General features: G+C 33.0%; 1 protein-coding gene across 5 annotated transcripts in view; it reads right to left on the bottom strand.

Moving 5' to 3' along the window:
- Positions 1 to 27,394, bottom strand: part of LOC111158551 (PDS5 cohesin associated factor B) — a 133,555-nt gene that overhangs the window by 76,882 nt on the left and 29,279 nt on the right. For all 5 annotated transcript variants that reach the window (XM_022520648.1, XM_022520649.1, XM_022520652.1 and 2 more), the window contains exons 10-16: positions 21,670 to 21,815; positions 19,415 to 19,566; positions 18,103 to 18,216; positions 11,474 to 11,555; positions 8,299 to 8,347; positions 5,964 to 6,103; positions 4,166 to 4,281 (exon numbers count right to left, since the gene is read on the bottom strand). In XM_022520648.1, coding sequence (XP_022376356.1) covers positions 4,166 to 4,281; positions 5,964 to 6,103; positions 8,299 to 8,347; positions 11,474 to 11,555; positions 18,103 to 18,216; positions 19,415 to 19,566; positions 21,670 to 21,815 — 799 coding nt within the window. The remainder of the gene's footprint in view (positions 1 to 4,165; positions 4,282 to 5,963; positions 6,104 to 8,298; positions 8,348 to 11,473; positions 11,556 to 18,102; positions 18,217 to 19,414; positions 19,567 to 21,669; positions 21,816 to 27,394) is intronic.

Below are 27,394 nucleotides of genomic sequence, written 5' to 3'. Positions count from 1 at the left end.
CACACCTAGCTTCTTTTAAAATAAACGCTTATAATTTGATACCAATTATCTAGAACAGTCATTCACACTTTTAAGTATTTGTTCTTTTTATAAAAAATAAATAACATACACCATCGTTAGAGACATAGTATATGTATTAAATGCAGGAAAATTCAACTATTCAATGTTCTTCAAAATCTTTAGTTGTTCTATGTTTCTACAAAAATATCATGAATTCAAACTGAAGATCAAGCTAGGAGTCAAACATATCTGTCTCTCTTGCAGGGTCCTCTTAAATTTATCAGACACCTTAGCAGCAGTTATCTTTGAGAATGTTTTATTCTTTTCTGCCCATTTTTCTTGATTAATCAACTGTCATAGCTCCAACCATCCCAAATAATATTTAAATATTTAGAAAATATTTTCATCCATGACAAAAAGCATGAATGAAGCTCTCAAATCTGGTGAGGGAAGGCCAAAAATTAGTAAGCAAATACGTAGAAAATATAATCAGGGAACAATAATGACCACAAAGTAGGCAAAAACAAGAAGTGAAATTCTTTAGCCAGAAAAGGAATGTCTGAAGAGATACAACTGAGCTAATGACCAAAGAACAGGAGCCAGTCATATAAAAATCTGTGAGAAAAAGCATTAACCTGTAAAACCAAAATTAATCAACTGAAAAACTATTAAAAAAACACTAGTTCAGTGAAGTGATACCAACAAAACACAAAAAAATCAGTAGTGCTTTTCTATATCAGCCAAAACCACCCAAAGAATACAGAGAGGGGAAAAATCTATTCACAATGACAAATTAAAATTATAAAATAAGTTTTACATGCACAGAATCTATGTGTAAACTCTACAGTTACATGAAGGGGAACACAAGATTTGAATAAGTCCAGACAAGTCATGACATTTTTTCACTAAATCTCCAAATGTTATTAGGGGAACACAACTTGGTATGGGACAAGATTCAACAGATGCATTCTATGGTTCAACTGGAAAAAGCAATTAACATTTGGGAGCAGCCAATTAATTTTAGCAGAAGGGAGAAGGATGAAATTAACCAACAATTAACCAAAGAACTTTCTCAACAAAATAAAAATGTTTCATTAACCCCTCAAAAGAAAAACGAACCAAAGCAAAAATTCAGTAAGCATCCAAACCACACAAGAATTTATATTATAGTAAGGAAATAATTACAAATTAATTGGGAAGAATTTTTCAATAAATGGAGTTGATATAACTAGCTTCGATATGGTTTTTTAAAATCGAATGGGTATCTACTTCCGTCTTACCCTAAAATGAATTCCAAACTAATTAAAGATTTAAGTGGAAAAAAAATAACCACCTAGTATGAAAGGAAAGGCAGAAAAATCATAAAGGAAATAACTGATAGATTTAATAGTATTTATTATATATTTATACAAATTTAAAAGGCAACTGAACAAGATTAATAGCCTTATTTAATAAAGGATTTTTTTAAAGATATATTAATTTATTTGTCAGAGACAGAGAGAGAGAAAGAGAGATAGAGCAAGCACACACAAGGAGGGGGAGTCGCAGGCAGAGGGAGAATCTGGCTCCCCACTGAGAAAGGAGCATGATGTGGGACTCAATCCAAGGACCCCGGGATCATGATCTGAGCTGAAGGCAGATGCTTAACACTGACTGAGCCACCCCAGCGTCCCTTTATTTTATAAAGCATTCTTACATTCAATAAGAAAAAGACAAGTCCTCCAAGCCCCTCATAGGAAAATTTTTTAAAAAACAATTAATCAAGAAATATATGGGGAAGAAAAATGTTCAACTTTATTAGTGACACACTGTTTTTTTTTTTAAAAAAGAGTATCACCATTTACCTGTGAAATGGCAAGGACTGAAAAGGTTAATAACCACTATCAGGAAGAGTTAGGTGACCTGAACACTGACTACTGGTACAAGGGACTAAAAGTGGAATCTTTCTGGAGACCTAGTTTAATACTGTGGTGGTTAAACAAGAGGGCTCTGGAGCCAGACTTCCTAGGTTTCAATACCATTCACCACTTCTTAGCAGTGGAAAAGTTATTCAACATTTGTGTAACTCACTGTTCCGTATCTGTAAATTGGGAATAATAACATTTCTTGCCTCACACGGTTAAGAGATAAATGAGCAAACATGTAAAACATTTGGAATCATTCCAAGTACCTTATAAGGACTAATTGCTACTACCTGTTACTATTATTTACGTTTTGACATACTTTCTACATCACTACAAACTACTGATGATAAAGCCAAAGATTTCAGTCTGACTGTTCATAGTACACATTACTTGTTAAAACTTTCTCTATCTTAAACTTTCAAAACACTACAATAACCTGGTGTTCTTATACTCCTGTGATTTTTCTATTGTTGAAAAACAAAATTCCAAGATTCTGTCCGTGATCTTTTAATCTTTTTACTACTTTCTACACGATCTCATGCCCAGGGAACAAATCCATTCTCACAGTTCCACATTAAGCTCAATTTGCCTTGATTTTTTAATTGTTTGTCATGTCCAAATAAGAAGCACATCAGTTCCCTTAATTCTTTTCCAAGTATTACTGTGTGCTTCATCATTTGGACTTCAGCTCTTATACTTCTGACTCCTCATCCAACATTATTCCCCATTTCCAGTAAGATAACCCACCTACTAAAGCATTCCTCAAATATAATCTTCCCTTTCCATCCCACTACCAGCATCCAGAGACAATTTGTAACACCTTAACAGTCTATCCATTCTACTTCCCTCCTCCTATCCATCATGAAGCATCCAGGGTTCTCAATAGGTTGAAGAATACAGTAAAAGCCCTAACGTTAGACCTTAAAAGCTTTCCACAATCTCACCTCAACTACTTTTTTCGCTTTATCTCATAACACTTTTATATCTTCCCATGGTCACCATTTTCTAAATATCCTTGTCTTTTCCAGTCCAGTTAGCCTGGTTTACATTAATCTCAGTACCTAGAATATTCATTCTCCCAACTCTGTAAAAACAAATTCTTATCCATCCTTCCTCTTAAGTCGGATACTATTCCTTTAGAGAAAGCCTCTTTCAGTCCTCTGAACACTATTTGCATTAATTTTATGAAACTATAAAATAAACTCCTGATTAAAATTCTTTATTCCATTGCCAGACAATGGGTTAATGAAAAGTAAAAAAATGTGCTTTGCCAATACCAACTAGCATTGCCCTGAATAGAGAAAGCATGGGATTATTTATTGAATGAGATTCAGTCTGATTCAGTGTCTTCCTTATACTAATAAGGGGGGTTCTGATTTTTTGTTTTATATTGTTTTTCAATCCATAGAACCCCTTCTTCAAATGAAAACTGAATGCAACAGGAGTCCAAAGTGACTACTGGGTATCCAAAGCAGGGTCTCCCTACTCTGCAGGGGATCACAGCCCAAAAGCTACACCCTCTACCCTCCTAAACAAAACAAATCACGAAAAAGGGTTTATTGGGTAAAGGATATTATTATCTAGATTCTAATATATCTCTAAAAGATACTACTGATGACCAGTAAACAAGGATGTTATTTTTATACATATACACACACACATTCTGTAAGCACTTTATTTTTTCAACTAGTCGAAACATTTTAGGAAAATGTTTTAAAAAAAGAACATTTTATATAGGGGAATACAGCCATAAAAAGAAAGCATTTTCCAAGATGTCAAAGTTATCTATATCAAAGCTGAAATGAGGGTTGTTTTAAAAATAACACTTTCAGGTCTGAAATACCTGTGAAAATGCATTATATGCTGTTTTACAACATATTCACCTAATTTTCTTTTCCTGAGGGTATAATTATAAATTGTATTACCTATACTATGCAAGTTAACTAAAAAGAGGAATTCCTGATATACTTGGTTAACAGATAGAAACCAGGCTTAAACTCGTATTTTCTCATCCAAATGAAATAATACTTAAAATAAGAAAAATTAAATATACACAGATATATGCAAACAAGCATGTACATATACATACACATACATATGTATGAACAGATATACATACAGATATATAAATGAGTATATAGCCATTTCACATACACAAAAATCTGTACAGGTAAGTGCCTGTGTATAGCAGGTACTCAAAAGCAACTGACTAAAGCATGAATGAACAGTGATGAAAATTTAATATTTTTAGATAAAAATACCTGATAGATTCAGTATCTATGTGTACAGGTGCTATCCTCTCCAAAAGAAACTTGATCATCTCCAGGAAAGGATTTGTAGGCTGTTTGGGGTTGCCCAACTTCTTAGTTATTTCACGCTGTGAAGCAGATTTTTTAAAATATTACAAAAATATGTTTAAAAAATTACATCACATTAAAATACTAAGAATCTAAAGTAATTAAAACAATGTAATACTGGTGTTGGAATAAATAAATCAATAGGAATTGAAGGAGTCCAGAAAACCAAACTAACATTTTGCATATGAGAAAGGCAACATTTCAACTAACAGGAAAAAAGATGGATTATTCAATATATTGTGTTGAAATAACTGAACAGATATTTTGAATAAAAACAGATCCCTATCTCATACCTTATGCCACAAACATTCCAAAATGATAAAAACAAATACAAAAGAATAAAATCAGGTTCAGTGGAGACACAAACTTCAGAGAGTAGAGTTATCAGGAAAGCTTGCTAAAAACAACAGATTCTAGGACCTCAGTGTGAAGATTAGTCAATCTGGGGTGGAGCCAAGAATCATGTTTTTTCTTTTTTTTCTTTTTTGAAAGCCTCTTGGAAGATGCATGGGCAACAGATTGAGAAATACTGATATTAGTAAATATTTTCATTGACTTGCAATAGAATGGAATTTTGTAAGCAGGACATAAAATGCAAAAGCCTTGAAGAGTCTGCTGATAGACTCAGCTACATAAAAATAAAACTATGCTATGTAAAGGACATCATAAATAAAATGAAAGGGCAAACTACAAATGAAAGAAAATTATTTGCAGCTTAATTAACATACATGATTAACAAATCAACAGATAAAGACAAATGTCATTCCAGAAAAATAGGCAAAGATTAAAAACATACAATTTACAAAAATATATATATAAATGGCTAATACGCCCAAGAAGAAAAAATGGTCAGATGACTAGCAACCAAGAATACAAATCCTACCAAAATAATTATGTTTTCCTTGGAGTTCTGTTTCTTTCCAATAATGACAGAAGCCAATATTGAATCTATCCTAAAGAAATAACCAAGAATGCAAAAAATTATCTGGCTATAAAGATACTAAAATGGTCTTTAAATAAAAACAGAGAAAAAAAATCTAAATGTGTAACACAAGTGACTGTTCAACAATTATGATACTTAGAATCAGTGGTACGTTCCACTGCTAGTAATACGGTAAAAGACTAATAAAAATAAGTAAAATGTACAATGCTGTATGCATATGATCTTACTTTGAAAGATATATACCATAATATTAAACAGTAAATGTCTCTATACAGGGGTTTTAGTTTATTGCCATTTTTGTGGTATTTTACATAATGAATATAAATTTCACATAATGAATACAAAATCCACATAAATGAATAGAATTTATTTTGTTTTGAAAGGGGGTCAAAATTTTACATAATGAATATTATGTAAAATAATGCATATTTTACACAACGAATATAAATTATTTCCTAAAAGGAGTCAAAAAAAGTTTGGGGGCTCTTCAAACATTAGTTTTTTTGTGTTTGGGGCTTTTTTTTTTTTTTTTGGTGGGAGAGAGAGAGAGCAGAGCACACACAAGTCAGGGAGAGGGAACAGAAGGAAACAGGGAAAGAGAATCTTAAGCAGGCTCCACACCCAGCATGGAGTCCAACACAGAGCTAGATCTCACAACCCTGAGGTCATGACCTGAGCCAAAATCAAGAATCTGACACTTAACCAACTGAGCCACCCATACGCCCCAAACATCAGCTCTTTTTCAATGTCTCTCCTTACCACACAGCCTTCAGCCTGCTTGCAGGAGCATGTTGGACTAACGAGTACTTCTAACTGTTTTCTTATTTTCTCATCATCTTCCAACACCTGTGTGAACTTCTTCATGAAATCCTGAGCCTTACCAGGATCTGGCAAATTTCCTTAAATAAATTAAAATTCAGTAAAAATACCATTTTAGGGGGAAAAAAAATACCATTTTAGAAATTTCTCAAAATAATAAAGGATCTACATTTTTCATTCTTTTATTACTTTGATTAATAATCCTAATTTACAAATTCAGTTTAGTTTAATTAGAAGTTGTGGAACAATTTCAATAGTTAATTTTCACAAAATTCTGCTTTCTAGAAATATGAAACAAGAATACTGTGAAGGAACACCTTTGTAGAGAGAGACTGAACTATTTCTAAATAACCCCTTGTAATACGTAAGGGGACTAAATATCAACCTGATGATGCCAATTTATTATTGTCTCCTTAAGCTGCTTGTGTACATTGTTCTCTTGTAACTCACAAGAACAGATCAGCAAGATTTACCTTTAAGAAACTATTTGTTAACCCATCCAGAGATAATTCACATACATATGCTATCAGTCAATAACACATGCTGAGCAAAATATTTCGGGTGTTACTACTGGATATGTCATTAATGCATGAGAGAGGATAAACCCCTGTGGAATCAAAAATGATTTTTATACCACCCTTCTAATAAATGATGTATCAAAACATGAAAGCTAGTAAAATGTTGATCCTAGTGTCTTTTGGGGGTGGGAGCGGGGGGGAGGGGCTACTCACAACTGTTACAGAGGACCAGACTAGGCTACTTCTAATAACAGAAATTATAATATAGAACTATGGACTATAATAAAAATTGTAGAAATTCAACTAAATCTTAAAATACAAATGCAGTAAGTGCAGTCTTCAAGTTCACATATAACTTTGAAATTACATTTTAAAAGTCTTATCTAGATCACTGAGGATAATAAGAACAAAGTGTCCTTATTATAAATACTTGACTATATGATCTTTTCATAGTTTTAGAATACAAAAAATCTACTGTACTGTCTTCAAATAATTTTGGAAGATGTCACTTTACAGCCCCTCCATAATGTATGGGCATCATACTAAAGGCTACAATAAGGTCTACCATTCAAGAAACAAACAGAATTGGGAGTGGGGGGAGTGGGAGGAAGACAGAGAGAGGGAGAAGGGAGGGAAGAAGCAAAAAAAAAACCCTTTAATTCAGCATTCTACAAAATACTTGACCATGAAACCCTTTTTTCTAACAATACTATTAACACCTACAGGATACCAGGATTCCTCAGAACAGAATTTGGGAAAACAGACAGGGTTAAAAAATAGAAAAAATACAGATAATCTCCTTTACAAGATAGTATCCAGAGCCAAACAACAAGGAAATAGGTATTAAAAAGCAACAACAGAAAATCACTTGCTTTAAGTTACCTAAAGAAACTAAAAACTAATTTATGTTTATCTGCTCAAGACTAGAAGATATTTTGGTCTTAAAACACTACTCATGCTAAAACACCTATCCTTAGTCTAAAACACAGTTAATTAGGTTACTGTTCTCTTCCGTATCTGAGCATTACTTCCATACACATCTTGGAACATTTGTTAACATCTCAGAAATCCATCTAAGATAGATCTCTTCACTGTTCCCAAGTGGAAGCTCCATAGAAATGTTCCTCCAGGTGTTCCTGATACTCGCTTTGTCCATGTGCTACACTATACACAGTGATCTCTAAAGCAGGAGGAAAAGCAAATGCTCTACAAAAACAGCTACTTCACCCAATCCTTGCACCAAACAAAAGAGATGTGCTATATAATCCTTTTGTATTTACTGTTAAATGCAATTAAATAACATTTTCACTGAAAGCAAAAAAGCAAATTAGTATTTTTTTTTCAAAGAAGTTCTTCTGTAATTATTAGGTATACACTTTAAATTTTGGCTTAGAAGAAAATTGGCTTCAAATAGATTCACATTAGAGCAAGCAACACTAAAGCACAAATTCAGTTTTCACAGTAAGCTTATGCAATAATTTGAATGAATTCCCAAAAATAAATTTATGTAATAAATCCTTTCTCCAGTTCTTTCTCAAACCAACAGAAAAGAAAAAGAAAACTTCAGTGTAGCAAAGTAAATGAAAATTAAAAAAAAGTTGAAGCTGAGTTGTCTGTTGAAAAAAATCAAAAACACATTATACTCTTTTCCTATATTATCATAGCCTAAAATGAAACTCCACGAAACACTTCAAATTATTAAATAGAAATATTTCAATTAAACCTTAAATTTACATGTAATATTTGAAATAACTTACTTGTAATAACCATCACTTTTGAAAATATTGCCTTGACACTGGCATCTGTCTGTAAAACACACACACAAAAAGCAAAATTAATATTTCCTAACAATAATCTTCATTATACCCTTCAGAAAATTAGATAAGCATAACCTACTAATGCTTCAGGCCCATGCCTCAACCACCACAACTCTGAGCTCCTTTTTTAGCTACATTTAAACTCCACGAAGTGAATGAAAGGTGAATGCTCCACTGTCATCTCTTCCCCTTTGCCCTGTTTTGTCATCCTCTAAACAAAAGAGAAGACTACTACACTAACCTTTTGAAACAGGGAGATATTTTGTTTTCTTTAGCAATGAAAGAACAGGCAACTAAGTATAAAAAAGGAAAAAAATTACCCGGTTTTCAAGTTTCAAGCTTGAAACAAAAAGTTCACAAGTATGTAATTCTCAATGACTTAAGGTGTTGCTAAAATTTTTAAGCCTGAGGATTATAAGGTATAGTCATGAAGCATACGGGGAAGACACTGGATAAAGAAAATTCAAAAGGATGCCAGTGACATGTACAAAAGATTTTTCTAAGAGTGCTACTTACTTGTCATATCAACCTAGTATTATTTCAGTGAATGAATATGTTAACCACATTGTACCCCATGTAATAGTCTGTGAAGTCACATGTACAAAAGATATTTCTAAGAGCACTAGTTATTCACTGCATCAAGTTAGTGTTATTTCTTTAAAAAAGATGTCTTTGTGCAACTCTGTATAATATACTGAACTAGAAAAACACTGGCGTGAAGGCAACAAATCAAATAAATATGCAAATAAACCATCCCTATTCAGAAGGAGCTTGCTAAGAGGAAGCAAAAGATAAAACATAAAATAGAAGAGTTAATTCCCAAATAATTGGAATTTAAAGTATTTGAATAGATCTGTCTAGAGTCATATAAGATCTGTTGTTTAATTTGGGGAGAAATAGGTATTGCTTGGCTGTCAAGAAGTTGATCCACATGAAAAAGAAACAGCATCAACAAAAGTATAATACTGGAAATAATGTCACTTTGAGTGACACTGAGCAAATGAATTTAGTTAAATAAAGTAGAAGGGCTATAGTGCTGAACTAAATAAGAATAAAACTATTTATCAGACTGAATAATGAAGAAGGCAAAGAAATACTGATTAGTAAGTGTGTAAGAATCTTCCTAGTAAAATAGGGAGAAAAATAAACACCCAAAAGATAAACACAGCTTTGTATTTTTCCTACCTTTAACTCCATAACGTCTACTGTAATTCTTGGTATAAAGTGAATATTAAGTAATAAGAGACTATTAATTCTCCTCTCACTAGAATTAATTCCACTTTGGACTACCATCTTCTTCCATTTGGTTTCTTCTTCAACCCCATGTCACATTAATGAGAATTCCTTCCCTCTTTAACTTGTACAACTCAGTAATTATTTTGAATTCTCTCTTTATTTTGGACAACTCAGTAATTATTTTAAGACAATTTAAAGAAAAATTCCACTACGCAGAAGACATTAAAACATTTTAATTGAATTTGAGACTGTATTTTGTTATTTCTTATGAGAATGAAGTCACGAGACGCTCCCAAATTGTTATCAACAGACAAGGGGAAGAAGTTCCCACTAAATAAATTTTAAAGGGACAGTGAGAATCAAAAACAAAATTATTTTTTATTAGTCTCACACATCATGCTGTTCAACATATGATGGGCACACTTAACATACTACCTAACTGCTATTGTATGACTTCAGTAATGCCTAAAATCAGAAATATTTTTGTAGACATACATATAAAAACATCTGGCATTTTTAATTAACACCTTTGCAACTTTGACCAACACCTTTGCACTTTATCCAGAGCTTATTAACTGAAACACACTAACTTACTGCAATAGAACAATGACTAAAATACATGTTTACAGGCTGAAGCACACTAAATTAATTGGAGGTTTCCAATTTTGTTCCTTGGCAGAGAAAGTACTGAAACAGCAGAATCACTAAAATTAGTTTTAAGTCATCTATTACAAGAAAAAACTTATTCTAGCAGGTTCAATATACTCAATAATCACAGATTTCAATAAACCATAAACAAAGAGGTTATTGTTAGCCTCCCCTTACATGAAACAACTCCTCTCTATTGACCTCTGTTCTATAAGCATGCAGTATTTGTTTGTTTTAGAGTGGGGGGTTGGGAGAATGAGGGGGGTTTCACTAAGGAGTGAAAAGAAATTAAAAATAATAGTATATTATTATTTTTGTGTGTTATAGATTTCCTTGGATGCAATTTAAAATGGCATTTTATATATTTTTTTGATGAACTGATACAACTTTTTTGATGAATTATAACTTTTACAGGCCTAAATAGAACATTCTCAAACAACATTCTAGGGAAAAAGAACACCCAGAATCATTCTAAAAGTCTAAAAAATAAAATGTGATACATCAACTGGATGAATACCAAGATTAACTTATAATTATGAAAACCAAGTAGTACATTAAGATTACTGTAACATTAATTCTAAGTAAAAATATAAAGATACATAATTAAAATTACATGACATAAAAATTTTTTTTTTTAAAGATTTTATCTATTTATTTGACAGAGAGAAATCACAAGTAGGCAGAGAGGCAGGCAGAGAGAGAGGAGGAAGCAGGCTCCCCGCTGAGCAGAAAGCCCGACGCGGGGCTCGAACCCAGGACCTAGGATCATGACCCGAGCCGAAGGCAGTGGCTCAACCCACTGAGCCACCCAGGCGCCCCACATGAAAATTTTCTAAAACAACAAGACTACACGATGGGAATATTTTAGGGCAGCAAGACAGAGTGCAAATTTACTCTACTTTCTTTGCTTTCAATAGATACAGTCATTTTCTGGGTTTTTTTTTTTTAAGCTACAAAAAAACTTTAATTCTGAGTACAAAGACATATATTCTCTTTCCTGTTGTGTATCACCTTTTACAGATATAGTAAATTTAAACTTTGAATTTTTCTATGCAATCAGTTTCTTAAAAATTTCATTGTTCTAAATTAGAGATCATAGCTTCTCCAGTAGAACAGTTCCACACAGAAACAACTGTCCAACAACACTGTAGCAATGAGAAGGAGTAACTAAAATACAGGCATTTTACAAAGCTTATCATCAAAGGAAAACTTTTCATTACATTTAACTTACTTTGGGTTGCTTAATTAAGTCAAGCAAATCCTTTACTTGATGTCGGAGCAGATTTTGACATTTCCACATTTCATTCAATGCTCTGCAAAACACAAACACATAAATTTAAATAACAAAACAGTAACAATCCTTCCAGAATATTCCAAATATATTTTTTAAGTTGAAATTAACAAAAGAGATGACAGAGATGAGGTAAACTTTACAGAACTAAGCAACTGATGATGTATGGAGCAAAAGGGCAAGGAAAATATAAGAGGTATGAACATGTGAAGGGATATCTATATCATTAACTACAATATGTGTATAAATTAGGGTATAGGAATAATCTACAGAGTTTATAAACTTGAGAAATAAAGGAATATTTGATGGAGTAAGGTCCTATAATAGGCAGGATGAAAAGGAATCAAAGCCACAAACAGAAAAGAGTTTGTGCTGAGAGAATGCAGGATACTTTTTTCTAAAACAGAAATGCTCATAATGTAACTTTATATAATATGTATTACATGTTTATGTATATTATTATAAAAGTGTGTATTATGTACTTATAGGTAAGTATACAGTTAAACATTATAATAAAATTAAAATGTATAAACCAATGTAAATAAAAATGATAAGCTCTCACTTGTTTTATTTATCCTCAAGTTCTCACTGTTTAGAGGTAGAATTTATGTTTAGATTTTTTTTTTTAAGATTAATTTATTTGAGAGAGAAAGAGAGAAAATGTGAGGGGGGGAAGGAGAGAGAGAATCTCAAGGAGACTCCCCACTGAGCAGACCTTGACAGGGGGCTTGATCTCACAGCCTGAGATCATGACCTGAGCCAAAACCAAGAGGCGGAATCCCAGCCCAGTCACCCAGGCACGCCTATGTGTTTAGATTTCTAAGGACTCATTGAGGTCTACAGTCTGAAGTATAGCTGTTACACAGTTAACTAAATAATATATTATGTTCATTATACAAATTATATAAAACATTATTACCTATATATTCTATATAGTTTATATATACATAATATATAATTATATATTATATATATTATATAATATATATAATATATATTACCTATATATTCTACACATCCCATATAGAATACATATAAGCATATTTATACTATATAAATTTGACATGTACAAGTATTTATATCCTATATATTCATTAGTTTATATAAATATATGTGTTTACATATTATTACATGTAAGTGAATATTATTTTTATACAGCAAAATTTCTGATGTCCTCTTAATACTTTTGTTTTCAGACAGAAATTTAAATCTAAAAAGAAATTACACACATACTCAAGAAAATACACATAAATCATGAGAGCAGTTAATGTTACTGAAATATTGAGTTACAGAATTCAGAACCACACAGTTTAATACTTGAAAGGAAATTTTCCAAAACCAAATACTTTTTATTATTTTGTTCTGAATTACTTACACTTCGATTAACCTCCCCTATCACACATATTAAGCACTGCCATAAAACTGTAATATAGTACAAAAGCATTAAAAAACCACCTTTTTTTTCATAGACAAGAACTAATTGCTAAAAAAGTTTCATTCTCCTCCTTAACATTCTGTTTTAAGAATACCTTTGGATACTTTTATGGAAATAAAATAGTTTAAATTTGGACACTTAAATTCCTTTACAGTAGTCATCTCAAAATGGTACTGGCAAAGCAGCAGCATTTTATATTAAAAGCTAAATTAAAATAACTATACATGTAGACATTAAAGAAAAATGACCAGTATACAGAGGACTGTAAAAATCTCATAACTAAGTAAGAGTTACATAATTAAAATAATTTTCAAAAAACAGAGTAGTCATCTGTGAAATTACTCCTCAACTCCAAAGTCAATGAATTGTCCCTTGCTTCTTAACACTTCATCATTACTTACAACTTCTGACAGGCCTGGACTTTTGAAACTTACCTTCACTTAAAGCAGGAATTATTACACCTCTAATAGCTATTTATTAAAGATGAAATATCAAGCAATTCCAAAGCTCCATATAAAATATTATGGCTATAGTGTAAATCAAAAAGTGACCATCACTAAGACTTTGTATTATATTTTTAGGGAAACCATCCTCTCAAGCATTTTAATAAAATTATCTTTTTTTTTAAGGTGTTTTTTTTTTTTTTTTTTTAATTTACTTCACACACAGAGAGAGATCACAAGTAGGCAGAGAGAGAGAGAGGAGGAAGCAGGCTCCCCGGCTGAGCAGAGAGCCCGATGCGGGGCTCGATCCCAGGACTCTGGGATCCTGACCTGAGCCGAAGGCAGAGGCTTTAACCCACTGAACCACCCAGGCGCCCCTAATAAAATTATCTTAAGCAGCAAAGACAATTTATCTTTGTGTTTGCCTTCCTAAATAATCCTTTAAAAAAAGAAAAGAGTAGACATAATATTACTACAACTGGAAGACAAATATAACTTAATATGAGCCTGAATTCCAGCACTGTCACTAAATAAACACAAAAAACTTGATTAGAGAATGGATACTCTTACAGTTGTTACTGGTCTAGTCTTCTCACTAGAGCTTTGCACTAACTCAAAGAAAAAGACAGCCACCATTGGATGGCTATCAGAAACCTGTACGAGTGCTGAAGAGAAACTCTCCTCCAGCATTCAGCTCCCAGTTGGCAAAACTACCCACCAGACTCAGCAGTACAAAATCGGGTCTAGATGAGAGCCTGCCTAATGAAAGATATCACAACCACAACACCTGAAACTACCACTAACTCTTGCCATTAACAGCTGTTCTAGGAAGCCTGGGGAGGTGGCAACACACACCATGATTAGAGAGTACTCAAGCCTGCCTCTGTTCTCTTTTTCATTAATCAAGATATTTAGGGGGACACCTGGGTGACTCAGTCAGTTAAGCATCCAAATTTTGGTTTGGGCTTGTGTCATGACCTCAGGGCTGTGGGATCAAGCCCCACTGTGAGTCTCCCCATTCTGTGGAGCGTTGCTTGAAGGTTTTCTCCCTCATCCCCACCTTGGGCAGGCATGTATGCATGTGCACACTTTCTCTCAAATGAATAAATCTTTAAAAAAAAAAAAAGATATTAGTTAACTTGGGGACTTGCTTAAAACTGATACATACCAACTTTTAAATATAGAAAGTACTGTCTTCCCCAAAAGAACATGATCACAATAAAATATATGGTTCTTTCAACAAATAAGAAAGATCCAATAAGTTCTCACCATGAACCTGCCTGCCAAGCAGCTATTTTTAAGTGCTTTCCAAACTAATTACAGTTATAAATTCAAATGACTTCTGGGCAAGAACGGTAATGTATAATGAATAAAGACAGATGTTACAATACAGAGTGGTGAGGACTCTGATAAGATTAGAAACATTATTGAAAACATCAAGATTATTACTATTCAGGAAAATGAAAAAAAGATGTGACAAAATTTAAGACCCAAGAGTCACAGAAAATAAGATGTCTGATAATGTTTAGGAAGACACAGAAAATGAATGACCAACAAGCTATAAATATTATGCATGAATCTTAGGAACCTAAAAAAAATAGGGGGAAAAGTCACAGAAGACTATATCCACACTTACTCTACTTTCATAAAGTTCAAAAACAAGTAAAAATAAGTTATTGAGGGATACATACATATATGTAAAACTTTATTTTTGATAAAACTATTTTTTAAAGATTTATTTGTATGTTTATTTGAGAGAAAGAAACAGAGAGCGGGGGAGGGGCAGAGGGAGAGGGAGAGATGCAGACTCCATGCTGAGCGTGGTGCCCAACAAGGGGCTTGATCCCAGGACCCTGAGATCATGACCTGAGCTGAAATCAAGAGTTAACCACTTATCTGACTGTGCCACCCAAGCGCCCCATGATAAACCCACTTTTTAAAAGGAAATGAAAAATAAATAATTTAAGCTAGCGGTTTCCTCTGGGTGGAAGACAGGAGGATAAAAGGGAGAAGAGTTCACAAGTTGAGTGTAGATTCAAAGATATATTTACTTTATCACTATGCTTCGAAACTCCTATGTGATCTGTGTGCATTAAATTTTTCATAAAAATAAATGTAAAGACTTTTGGAAAAATAAATCGTGAATGTAAAGTATTAAAGTAGTAAAATGTTAAGTATTAGATTTACAGTTGGTTAATTCCAAAATGCTGGTTAAAATTTTTAAAAAATCATTCAAAAAATATAAATACCTTAAGTGTTTTAACTTAAAACAGATAAAAATCTATTCACTTACCAACCATTTTTGTAGAATCTATTGGTCCATAGATTGGAATTTACTTTCAACTTTTTCATGGCATTATTTTTCAGTGTATCTCATGATTAGCATTTTTACTTTCTAATTCAAACATACTTGTTATTTAAGTGATGAATAATATCTGATATATATATATAGGCTTTGTTTTAAAGATTTGAGAAAGAGGAAGAGAGAGCGCATAAGCGAGCAGGAGTGTGGGGGGGAGGGGTAGCGCCACTGAAGGGATTGATCTCAGGACCCTGGGCTGAAATCTAAAGTGGGATGCCTAAGTGACTGAACCACCCAGGTACCCCTTATATATGTATATGTAGTTTTATAACTGCTTTTCAGTATTTTCCTTTACAATTATGATTCTTTTCCATTCCTCATATTAAAGTTTTCATTAATTATTTTTTGCTCCTATGGGTTTAGAAGTCAACATTTTAATTCTGTTCTTTTAAAGAAACTCAAATTTTTAATTTGTACACTTAATTTACAGCCTAATTAATCAACAAACCTGTCCTCTCTCACTCTTTTAAGATAAAAGAACCACAGAACATTTTAGCTGCCATCTTACATGCTGTTATCCTATAGGATCTACCTAGTATTCAAACTTTTTCACAAAGGCGCAGCACCAATCAATCAGAACAGGTGGCAGTAGAACCGGGCCTGAAGGTCCTTCTGCTATGCCCAGGCACAGGGGAAAATGGGTGGGAAGAGGATCCTAGGGACTCTCAATAGATCTTACATACTGTTCCAAGACGTGTGTGCTAGCTAAATATCAGCCCAGATGCTAACCTACTTTTTACTCTACACCTCCTTCCCTTGGTAAAGAAAACTTTGTTGTTATTATTATTGGTGGTGGTGTTGGCATTGTTGTTTTTATAAGCACTGATTATTTAGATCTGCAGAAGTGTTTGGAAATTTTGTTACTTCTTACATCCTATTCCTTTCTTCTGAATTTTGTTTTTTGCCAAAAGAAACTTTTACTCTAGTAATTTTCTCAAGTAGGATATATGAGTGGTTGACTCTCATTTTTTGCTTAAGAGTGTCTTTCATTTTTGTTCATGAAAGACGGGTGAGCTGAGTCAAGAAGCCTAGACTATGATTTCACTTAGGTTGTCTCAAGTAAGTATATATATATATGCTATTCTCATTCATTCTAATCAGCCATCAATTGCACCATGAAGATAAGGATGCACTCTAATTCTTGAGGTGTTGGCATATGACAATTTTGTTTTAAAATCAATTAAATATGGTAGTAACATAATTCACTACATGCAGTAGAAAAAGAATGAACTTTGGAACCAGGTAGAGTTCAAATCCTGACTTTGTCTCCTACTACTTGTGTGATTTTGTGCAAGTTAACTGACCTCTGGAATTCAGTTTCCCATGTGAAAAACAGGACAAATATCAATTACACGAAGGGTTAGCAAGTATTTCTATAAAAGGCCAGATAATAAATGTTATGGACCATACAATACAGTCTCTGTTGAAACTATGCAATTCTGCTGTTAAAAGCACAAAAGCAGCCATTGATAATATATACTCCTCTGCCTTAAGTACAACAGATAATAAGAAATTCACATTTCTCCTTTTCTTCAATGTTTCTATGAAAGTTATAATTGGCACATATAATAATTCCCATGGAAGAAGTCAAAGTCCCATTAAGGAGACATAGGAATGAAAATTATACGCAGCTCCTTAGATTTCAATTTCCGAACATTTAATCCCCCACTTGTAATGACATTTGCTGGAATGCAGAGCATCTACATTTTCTAAAACCTAGGGCAAATCAATCTCTAGGTTTCAATTTCCTAACCATCAGTATGATTCAATTAGTAATGTCTCTTCCATGTCCAAAATGCCAATTCCGTATTTTCTGCTCAAAAGTATTTTCTGAATGAAAAATGGTCATTAAAATGTATTTGTGCATACCCATATGCCAAACTATAACAGATGCTGAGGTTATACAGCATAAAATATGTACCCTACCGCTCTACAGCAAAATTCAAATGACCATGAGGTTAAAATAAGGCGGTAGGATTTTCTCAGTATAGATCTTCTTAATGCCTTAAGGAAGAAAACAAACAAAAAGGTACATCAATACTTTTTGAAATGACAATATGTATGTCTGGAGAAAGAAATCAAATCCTGAAAGATTCCATGTCAATCAGCTCTATGTTTTAATTGCTTATAAAAATCCTTGTTAATCCCATGTTGATAGCAGTACTTTTGAAAAAACAGCCAAGTATTTTATTGTGTCTGATCATTTAAACAATGTTTGCATTACATAAATTGTTAACATTTAAAAATACATTTGTGGGGGTTTTCCCCATAATATCCAATACACTGAAAAAGATGAAAAAAAAAACAAAATTTGACATTTGAAACATACTTCACAGCATTTAAATCCAGTGTGGCATACAAGTAATATAGACACTTCATCCGTTCTGTAGTTTCCAAATTGTGGGGAACCATGTATTGGGCAAAGATGCGTTCAACAAGCAATCTGCAAAAACACAGAGAAGGTACTGTAATGATTTTTTTTTTTAATGTACTGAATTTGTATATAAAATTCCAAAACACACAAAGGATACATATAAAAGAAGTTTCTGCTTTCTGAATGGAGATGAGATTTCAAATTGATGATTTCCTTCTATACGAAGAGGAGCTGAAAAAAGATCTAGCTGGATGTACTGGCAATAACTCTATACCCAGCTAAGATAACTACCTCTGCATAACCTTAAGTATATACAAGGGATTCGATTTCCTTATCTGAATAATAAAGTGTCAAAAAACCAGGTCCTTCCAAATGACAAATTCTAAGCATCTCTAAGTTAAAATTTCTAAAGACATAATAAGACTCTTCCGAGTTTTTATTCTTCTGAGTAAACATCATGAAAAGACCTGGTTAACAGTTAAAAAAAAAAAAAAAAGTACTAGCAAATAATGCAAATCTCCCATGCAATGATGTTGCACACTCAAAAAGTCTAAAAATGTTAATTTTATAAAAATAATACCTATAAAGTTTCTTAAATAAAGTTAATCTAAGATACCCAGTTTCTAGTTACTCTAACTCTTAAAATTGTAAGGTGGCCTACTGGTTCTTAATTTTCTCATTCTCATCTATTATGAGTAAGACCATTTGGATCTAAGAATTTAAAATAAATTCAAGCAAGTGAAATGAATTCTGCAAGCAGGATTCACAGATCTATTTACTACTAAATGGTTAGGATCCATACAAGATCTAACCTTATACTACAAAAGAAAAATATGATTATATTCAGATAATGTGTTTCAAATAAAACTATAAACTGTCTTTTTATCCTTCAGTAAAAGCTGTTTATTTAAAATGTCTAAAATCCAAAAGCTTTACTTTCATTTACTTGAAAACATTTTATTTGAAAAAGAACCTGTGAAATAAAATTTAAATGATGATACACATTTCTACTCTTAAGTACCGCTGTTTAAAAATAGTATACAAAAATGAACTTAAAAACTGTATCCCTCCTTAAAGGTATATGCACATTATTGCTTCATTTATGGCTTTGGTAGGAAGAAAACTAGTCACTCACTAGCTTTAACTTGCAGTAAAAACTGAGACACTATAAAGTTATAAAGAAAACAGTTTACCTAAAACAAAAGATCAACAATAGCTAAATACATCAAAAGCACCATATAATTTACATATGGTGTCCTTAACTTACCGATCATCAATACTATTTTGATAATATATATGTAGCAATTTGTCTTTGATCCATGAAATCTGTTTTGCAGCATCTTTTCCAGCTGCTGATTGTAAAGCATACTTCTTATAAATTTGGGCAAGTCCCATCATGGCTTCTTTGCGCACTCTCCACTTAAAGTAAAAACAAAAATGCTTTCTTAAAATTTAAAAACATTCATATTGTATTTCAAGAAAGTCCGTTTTCTTGTTTTTAAGCTGCTTTACACAATATATCTTCATCACTCCTCAGTTACTAGATATCAATTTATAATGACTATGAAAAAAACACAACTATCATTTTAATATATCTACTATGTATGGTACAGAGATATCAACATGTATAAAAAATTTTAATGCTTTAATATCCTAAGCCCATCATTTACCCCTAAAAAACAAACATTAATCACCATCACATGAAGTCACTGAAAATTGGTAAGAGAAAGTATGCTACAGAATTTTAACAGGCAAAGAATGAGTTAATTGTGACTTATCCCTTAGACATTTTTTCCATTTATGGTGTATATTAAATATACTTCAATTATTGGTTTTATCAAATGCTAAGTAAAGACACTCAGTTCATTTTGTATATCTGAGAATCAAGTTCAAGTGTAAGAGGAATGCATTCAACTATTTTCTTAAAATACGTATTTGCTAGTATATCTAATACTGCTTAATTATCTTGGGATGAGTTTATTCTTTAATTTTACACAAACAGCACTATAATCAGTAAGATGTTAGTAATGTTTAGAACTTCATGAAGCTGCACAGATTTTTTTTTTTTTCCTTTGCAGTCTGTCATTCATTGTATATTATTCCCTTGGTTTTTCTTTCAATTACTTACAGCAGATTAAGAACAGTCCTTATCTCATCCATCCACTGATACATATTGAAATAAAAGACTTCAAAAAGCCTTACTCATAAAATAAGAATTCAATTTGTTTGTAGGAACTTTCTATTCTCTGTCTTATCTCTAATTCCCCAAACTGCTGCTTTAAGGAGAATTTAAAGATAGAGCATATTCTAATTCTGCCAAGAACATAAATATATTCCATTATTTTTTGATATTCAATATTTATATGAATGAACCAAGGAGGCCTATTATGAATACAACATTATCAAAAATTATATGAATTTATGTGACCCCAACAATACACAGATACTTAGCTCAAATTCCAAGTCTAACAAAGAAAAAGACTACTTGAACACTTAAAAGGCTGTTATCCTACCACGAGGCAAATCTCCTTTTCCTTCTTTATGCCTTTGGGACCTTTCATTAATACTCTATGAAATATTCAAAAAAGACAAGTCTAAATTTATTAGTTAAGATAATTTATTCCTAATACCTATAGATTTGGAGGGAAAACTATGCAATTCCTGCCCATCTGTCCTCTACCCACAAACAGCATTACCAAAGAGAGCATTAAATGATGACGACGGCACACCCAAACTTATAAGCAACTATTAAAATGACGTATTTGCTAGTCAAAACTATTCACAACTACCAACGGGCTTCCCGCTTTCTTTGTTAATTAACCCCCAAATACTTCAATGATTTTCATCCTTCACCAAAATTATTCAAGCCTAAATCCAGTAAAACCCACACCAGAAAGGAAAGGTAATGGGGATGAGGAGAGAATGAACATTCACTCACATACTTTACTGAGTGTCTAATATTGCCAGGCAATAAGAATACAAGAATAAGAAGACACTATACCTCTCTTAAGAAGCCACTGATTACTGAGTGCAGCTAGTGGGTGCTCACTCAAGGGGAAAAGTTTAGGGTCACAGAAGATAGGCTGGAAGCATGCTGCTCTGCCAGGTTTAGCTTTGCAAAGTTGAAAACATGTTATTTTCTACTCCACAGAAATTATAATACAACCAGCTAAAGGACTATCAACTGATACTCATGTGAAAAGAAACAGAAGAGAGTCAACAACAACATAAGAAGTTGTGTCAGAGGCCTTTACAAGTCATTTATTAAAACTAGTGTCCAGGCTAAACATCTGACTACCATTTAGAGCCATCTCATTTTTAAGATGAGAACAAATAATCTCAATTTATAAACCCAACAAAACTTAATATAACAAAAAAATAAAACGTTCTCATAAATACTATTAAAATGCCTCCTAAAAAGGGCAAGTTACATTTAAATCTCAATATTTCCAAATGAAATACTACTAAACTTAAAGTATGCAAAGTAAAAGCTGCCTACTACTAATCATTATTCCTACTTACCCGTTTGTCTAATGTTCTCTCTCTCACAAAATTAAGTAAGTGATCGTTGACCAGAAGAATATCCTTTTTAGCAGCTGTAACTATGGACACAATAACATCATGTCTAATAGCTTCTTCAGGGTCATGTGACCTCACTTTAAGATATTCTGAAAGACAAAATTTTATTTTATTAAAATTGAACTTTAAGAATTAATATGTTTTAAAAGATTGCATTAAGTCCTTGGTAAGTAAACCACAACAAAACAAAACCTAAGTAGAAGGTTCAAAGTTTCAAAATTAAGAGCAGAGGAGAAAAGGGCATAGACATGAAGGTTAGTCCTTTAGTCAAAATATACTAGTTTACACGCAACTGAGTATTAAAACCCCTCCCCATCTGGGGGTCAGGGTAGTGTATTAAGGAGATCTTAACCTCATTAATTAAACCATACAAATGAACTAAGAAGTATATGACTTCAAATATTTCATTTCTATTTTTATTTTTTTTAAAGATATTATTTATTTATTTGACAGAGATCACAAGTAGGCAGAGAGGCAGGCAGAGAGAGAGGGGGAAGCAGGCTTCCTGCTGAGCAGAGAGCCCAGCCAATGCAGGGCTCGATCCCAAAACCCTGGGATCATGACCTGAGCTGAAGGCAGAGGCTTTAACCCACTGAGCCACCCAGGTGCCCCTCTATTTTTGTTTAAATAGTTAAAATATTCAAGTCAAGTAGTTCTACTGGGAAAAAGCTAGAATATTTAAGCTTCTATCCCTTATCTGAGTAAGGTTTCAGAAAGAACAAAATTAAAATACCATCCACCAAGCAGTAAGATTACAGGAAACACCAAAAGAAAAGTCCATGTAATTAAACTAAGAAAGGCAAAGGAAACATAGAAGAAATTAAACATTTAACGATTAGGAGTGACTGGAGAAAGACCTTAAATTCAGTCAAAAACATGGCAGTTCTGATCTGACACTGAGCTGAAAGAAAAAATTAACACTCTTCAGTAATGATGTATTAGAGGCTTAAGGAAGAGGTACCACAACTGAACATGAACATAACAAATAAAATATCATTTCACTTTCTATTATAGACCAGTAAGCTAAATTTTCATTGTTTGGATTTGAAGCAATATGTCTAGCTATGCCTATATACAGCAAATAGTGCTTATGATTGTAAATGGATTTACTTCCCTATAAATTGACAGTTTAACAAATAATTACAACACAAACACCCATAAAACCACTGCCCAGGTTTAAGCATTTTCACCATGAGCATTCTATAACAGAAACTATTTCCAAAAATGAGAAAGACCATCTGTCATATGTCACCCCCCCCACAAAAAAAAACTTCTGAAGTGTAATTTTACCTAACTCAGTAAAGAAAGTTACTTTAAGTACTGATTTCAAATGAAGCCTGCTAAATACATCTCAAGTTCATTTCTCCACCAAGATAAACATGGGAGTTTTATCTTGCACTTTACTTGTTTCAAGTGCAATTGATATTATTCTTAGAGGCCACTAAGACGAAACCAATGAGAACACCATCAATTTTAAGATGCATCCCAATCTCCCTAAGTCATTCATATTGAACAGATATACACCAGAACTATTAACTTACAGATCCCTACTGTGCAGAGGAAAACAAAAGAGAAAGAGGAAATTCTTGGTAGTAAGCATGACAAAGCAGCTAATACTATTCTTCACAATATGGCTATGTCCCTCAAAATGTGGCTGAAGGCACAAGGATGAATCTCACAAAAACACTGTCAAGAAAGGCAAGACAAACATGTGTGTCTAACATATATTAATCTTAGCTCACTCCTGAAATCCTAAGAAAATGTCTTTTAAAAGGGACAAGTATAAGAGAAAAGATCATAGCAAAACAGAGTTTTCAACAAAATTGTGGCAGATGTAGCACTTGTAAACAAAATGAAAAGATGAAATCCAAAAAGGAAGAAAATAATAAATAAGCTCATTTCCAGGGTAGAAGAACCATGAAAACATTTAGAAATTCAAGGCACCAGCTGGAAATAGAAGGAATGCTTGAAATAGTGCACGTAAAGTAGTTAGAACCTTAGATTTTTCAGGGCTATCTTTCAGCCAACTACAAAAAACATGCAGTTTATAGCAATACAGGCCTACCTCAAGAAGCAAGGAAAAACTCAAATAAACAACCTAACCTTAAAGCTAAAAGAGTTAGAAAAAACAAACCAAAAAAAAAAAAAAACAAAGAAAGCCCAAACCCAGCAAGAAGAAGGAATAATAAAGATCAGAGTAGAAATAAATGATATAGAAACATAAAAAATAGAACAGATCAATGAAACCAGGAGTTGGTTTCAATAAACCTCTAGCTATCAAAAAAACAAAAGGACTCAAATAAACAAAATCATTAATAAAAGAGGAAAAATAACCAACACCACAGAAATACAATTATAACAGATTTTTATGGAAACCCATATGCCAACAAATTGGACAACTTAGAAGAAATGGATAAATTCCTGGAAACATACAACCTACCAAAACTAAAGCATGGAGAAATAGAAAATAAATAAATAAAATAGAACAAATTACCAGCAATGAAATTGAATCAGTAATCAAAAAAACCCCAAAAAAACAAAAGTCCAGGACCAGATGGCTTCATAGGCAAATTCTACCAAAGAATTAAAGAAGAGTTAATAACTATTCTTCTCAAACTATCTCAAAAAAAAAAAAATAGAAAAGGAAAAAAAAATAGAAGAGGAAGGAAAACTTCCAAATTCATTCTGTGAGGCCAGTATCACCCTGATACCAAAACCAGATAAAGACACCACCAAAAAAAAGAATTCTATAGGTCAATATCTCTCATGAGCATAAATGCAAAAATCCTCAACAAAATATTAGCAAACTGAATTAAACAGTATTTCTAAAAAATCATATGTCTCATTGTAGTGGGATTTATTCCTGGGATATGAGGGCAGTTTAATATTCACAAAACAATTAACTTGATAAATCACATTAATAAAAGAAAGGATAAAAATCAGATGACCTAGGGCTCCTGGGTGACTCAGTCAGTTAAGTGGCTGCCTTCGGCTCAGGTCATAATCTCAGTGTACTGGGATCCAGCCCCCTCGATGGGCTCCCTGCTCAGCAGGGATTCTGCTTCTCTCTCTCCCTCTGATCTTTCCTCCTCCTCACACTCACTCTCTCTCAAAAATAAATAAATAAAATCTTTTTTAAAAATCGTATCCTCGGGGCACCTGGGTGGCTCAGTGGGTTAAACCTCTGCCTTTGGCTCAGGTCATGATCCCAGGGTACTGGGATCAAGCCCCGCATCCAGCACTCTGATCAGCAGGGACCCTGCTTTCCCCTTACCCCCACCTGCCTCTCTGCCTACTTGTGATCTCCGTCTGTCAAATAAATAAATAAAAATTTTTTAAAAAATCGTATCATCATTTCAACAGATGCAGGAAAAGAATCTGACAAAGTATAAGATCCATTCATGATAGAAATCCTCTGCAAAGTAGGTCTAGAGGGAACATACCTCAACATGATAAAGGCCTTATATGAAAAACCCATAGCCAACATCATACTCAGTGGTGAAAAACAGAGCTTTTCCTTTAAGGTCAGAAAAAACACAAGGATGTCCACTTCCACTGCTTTTATTCAAAATAGTACTCGGAAGTCCTAGCCACAGCAATCAGACAACATAAAGAAATAAAAGGCATCCAAATGGATAAAGAATAAAAAGGCATCTATCCAATGGATAAGATAATCATTATCTCTTTAGAGAAAACTCTAAAGACTCCACCAAAAAATCACTAGAACTGATAAATGAATTCAGTAAAGTCATAGGACACAAAATCAATGTACAGAAATCGGTTGCACTCCTATACAATGAAGCAGCAGAAAGTGAAATTAAGAAAAAATCCCATTTAAAATTGCATCAAAAATAATAAAATATCTAGGAATAAACTTAACCAAAATAGTAAAAGCCTGTACTCTGAAAATTATAAAAATACTGATGAGATCAATTCAAGATACATGATACATGCATACATGATAAAAAGAAACAGAAAGACATTCCATGCTCATGGGTTGGAAAAACAAATACTGTTAAAATGTCCACACCACCCAAAGCAATCTACAGATTTAATACAATTCATATCAAAATACCAACATTTTTCACAAAACTAAAACAAACAATCCTAAAATTTGTATGGGATTAAAAGATCTTAACTAGCCAAAGCAATCTTGAAAAAGAAAAAACTGGAGGTATCACAATTCCAGACTTCAAGTTATATTACAAAATGGTAGAATTAAAATAGTATGGTACTGGCATAAAAATAAACACACAGATCAATGGAACAGAATAGAAAACCCAGAAGTAAACCCACATTTTATGACCAATTAATCTTCAACAAAGGAGAAATGAATATCCAATGGAAGAAAATCTCTCCAACAAATGGAGTTGGGACAGCTACATTGCAAATAAATGAAACTAGAACACCTTCTTTCACCAAACACAAAAATAAACTCAAAATGGATTAAAGACCTAAATGTGAGACCTTAAACTGTAAAAACCCTTGAAGAAAGCACAGGCAGTAATTTCTCGGACATTGGCTGTAACATTTTTATAGATAGTGTCTCTCAAGGTAAGGCAAACAAAAGCAATAATGAACTATTGGGACTATTTCAAAATTAACTTTCTACACAGCAAAGAAAACAACCTAGAGAAGGGAAGAAGATAGAAGATAATGGCAAATAACATATCTGATAAAGGGTTAGTACCCAAAACATATAAAGAACTGATACAACTCAACATCAAAAACCCCAAATGATCCAATTAAGTAATAGACAAGATATGAAGACATTTTTCCAAAGACAAACAGATGGCCAAAAGATACATGAAAAGACGCTCAAATCACTCATCATCAAGGAAATCCAAGTTAAAACTACAATGAGGTATCATCTCACACCTGTCAGAATGGCTAATATCAACAACCAAGAAACAAGAGGTCTTGGTGAGGATATAGAAAAAGGTAAACTCTCTTGCACTGTCAGTGGGAATGCAAACTGGCTCAGCCACTCTAGAAAACAGTATGGAATTTCCTCAAAAAGTTAAAAATGGAACTACTCTCCAAGCCAGTAATTCCACTACTGTGTATTCACCCAAAGAATAAAAAAACACTAATTCAAAGGGATACATTCACCCCTATTTATTGCAACATTATTTACATACAATAGCCAAGCTAAGGAAAAAGCCCAAGTGTCTATCCATGGATGGATATGAAGAAGAGGTGGTATCTCATGAGAGATATTGACCTATAGAATTCTTTTTTTTGGTGGTGTCTTTATCTGGTTTTGGTATCAGGGTGATACTGGCCTCACAGAAGAATTTGGAAGTTTTCCTTCCTCTTCTATTTTTTTTTTCCTCTTCTATTTTTTTGAGATAGTTTGAGAAGAATAGGTATACACACACATACACACAGCAGAGTATTATTCAGCTTTAGAAAGGAATGAAATCTTGCCATTTGCAAAACATGGATAAAGCTAGAGAATATAATGTTAAGCAAAATCAAAGAAAGACAAATACCATATGATCTCACTCACATGTGGAATTTAAGAAAACTGATGAGCAAAGGAAAAAAATAGAGAGCGAAAGACAAACCAACAGACTCAACTATAGAGAACAAACTGATGGTTACCTGAGGAAGGCAGGTAGGGGGATAGGTGAAGTAAGTGATAGGAATTAAAGGAAAAAACAAA

This window comes from Enhydra lutris, unplaced genomic scaffold (genome assembly GCF_002288905.1).
Source record: "Enhydra lutris kenyoni isolate GAN:26980312 unplaced genomic scaffold, ASM228890v2 scaffoldscaffold60, whole genome shotgun sequence".
NCBI lineage: Eukaryota > Metazoa > Chordata > Mammalia > Carnivora > Mustelidae > Enhydra > Enhydra lutris.
This window is presented reverse-complemented; position numbering and strand designations above follow the sequence as displayed.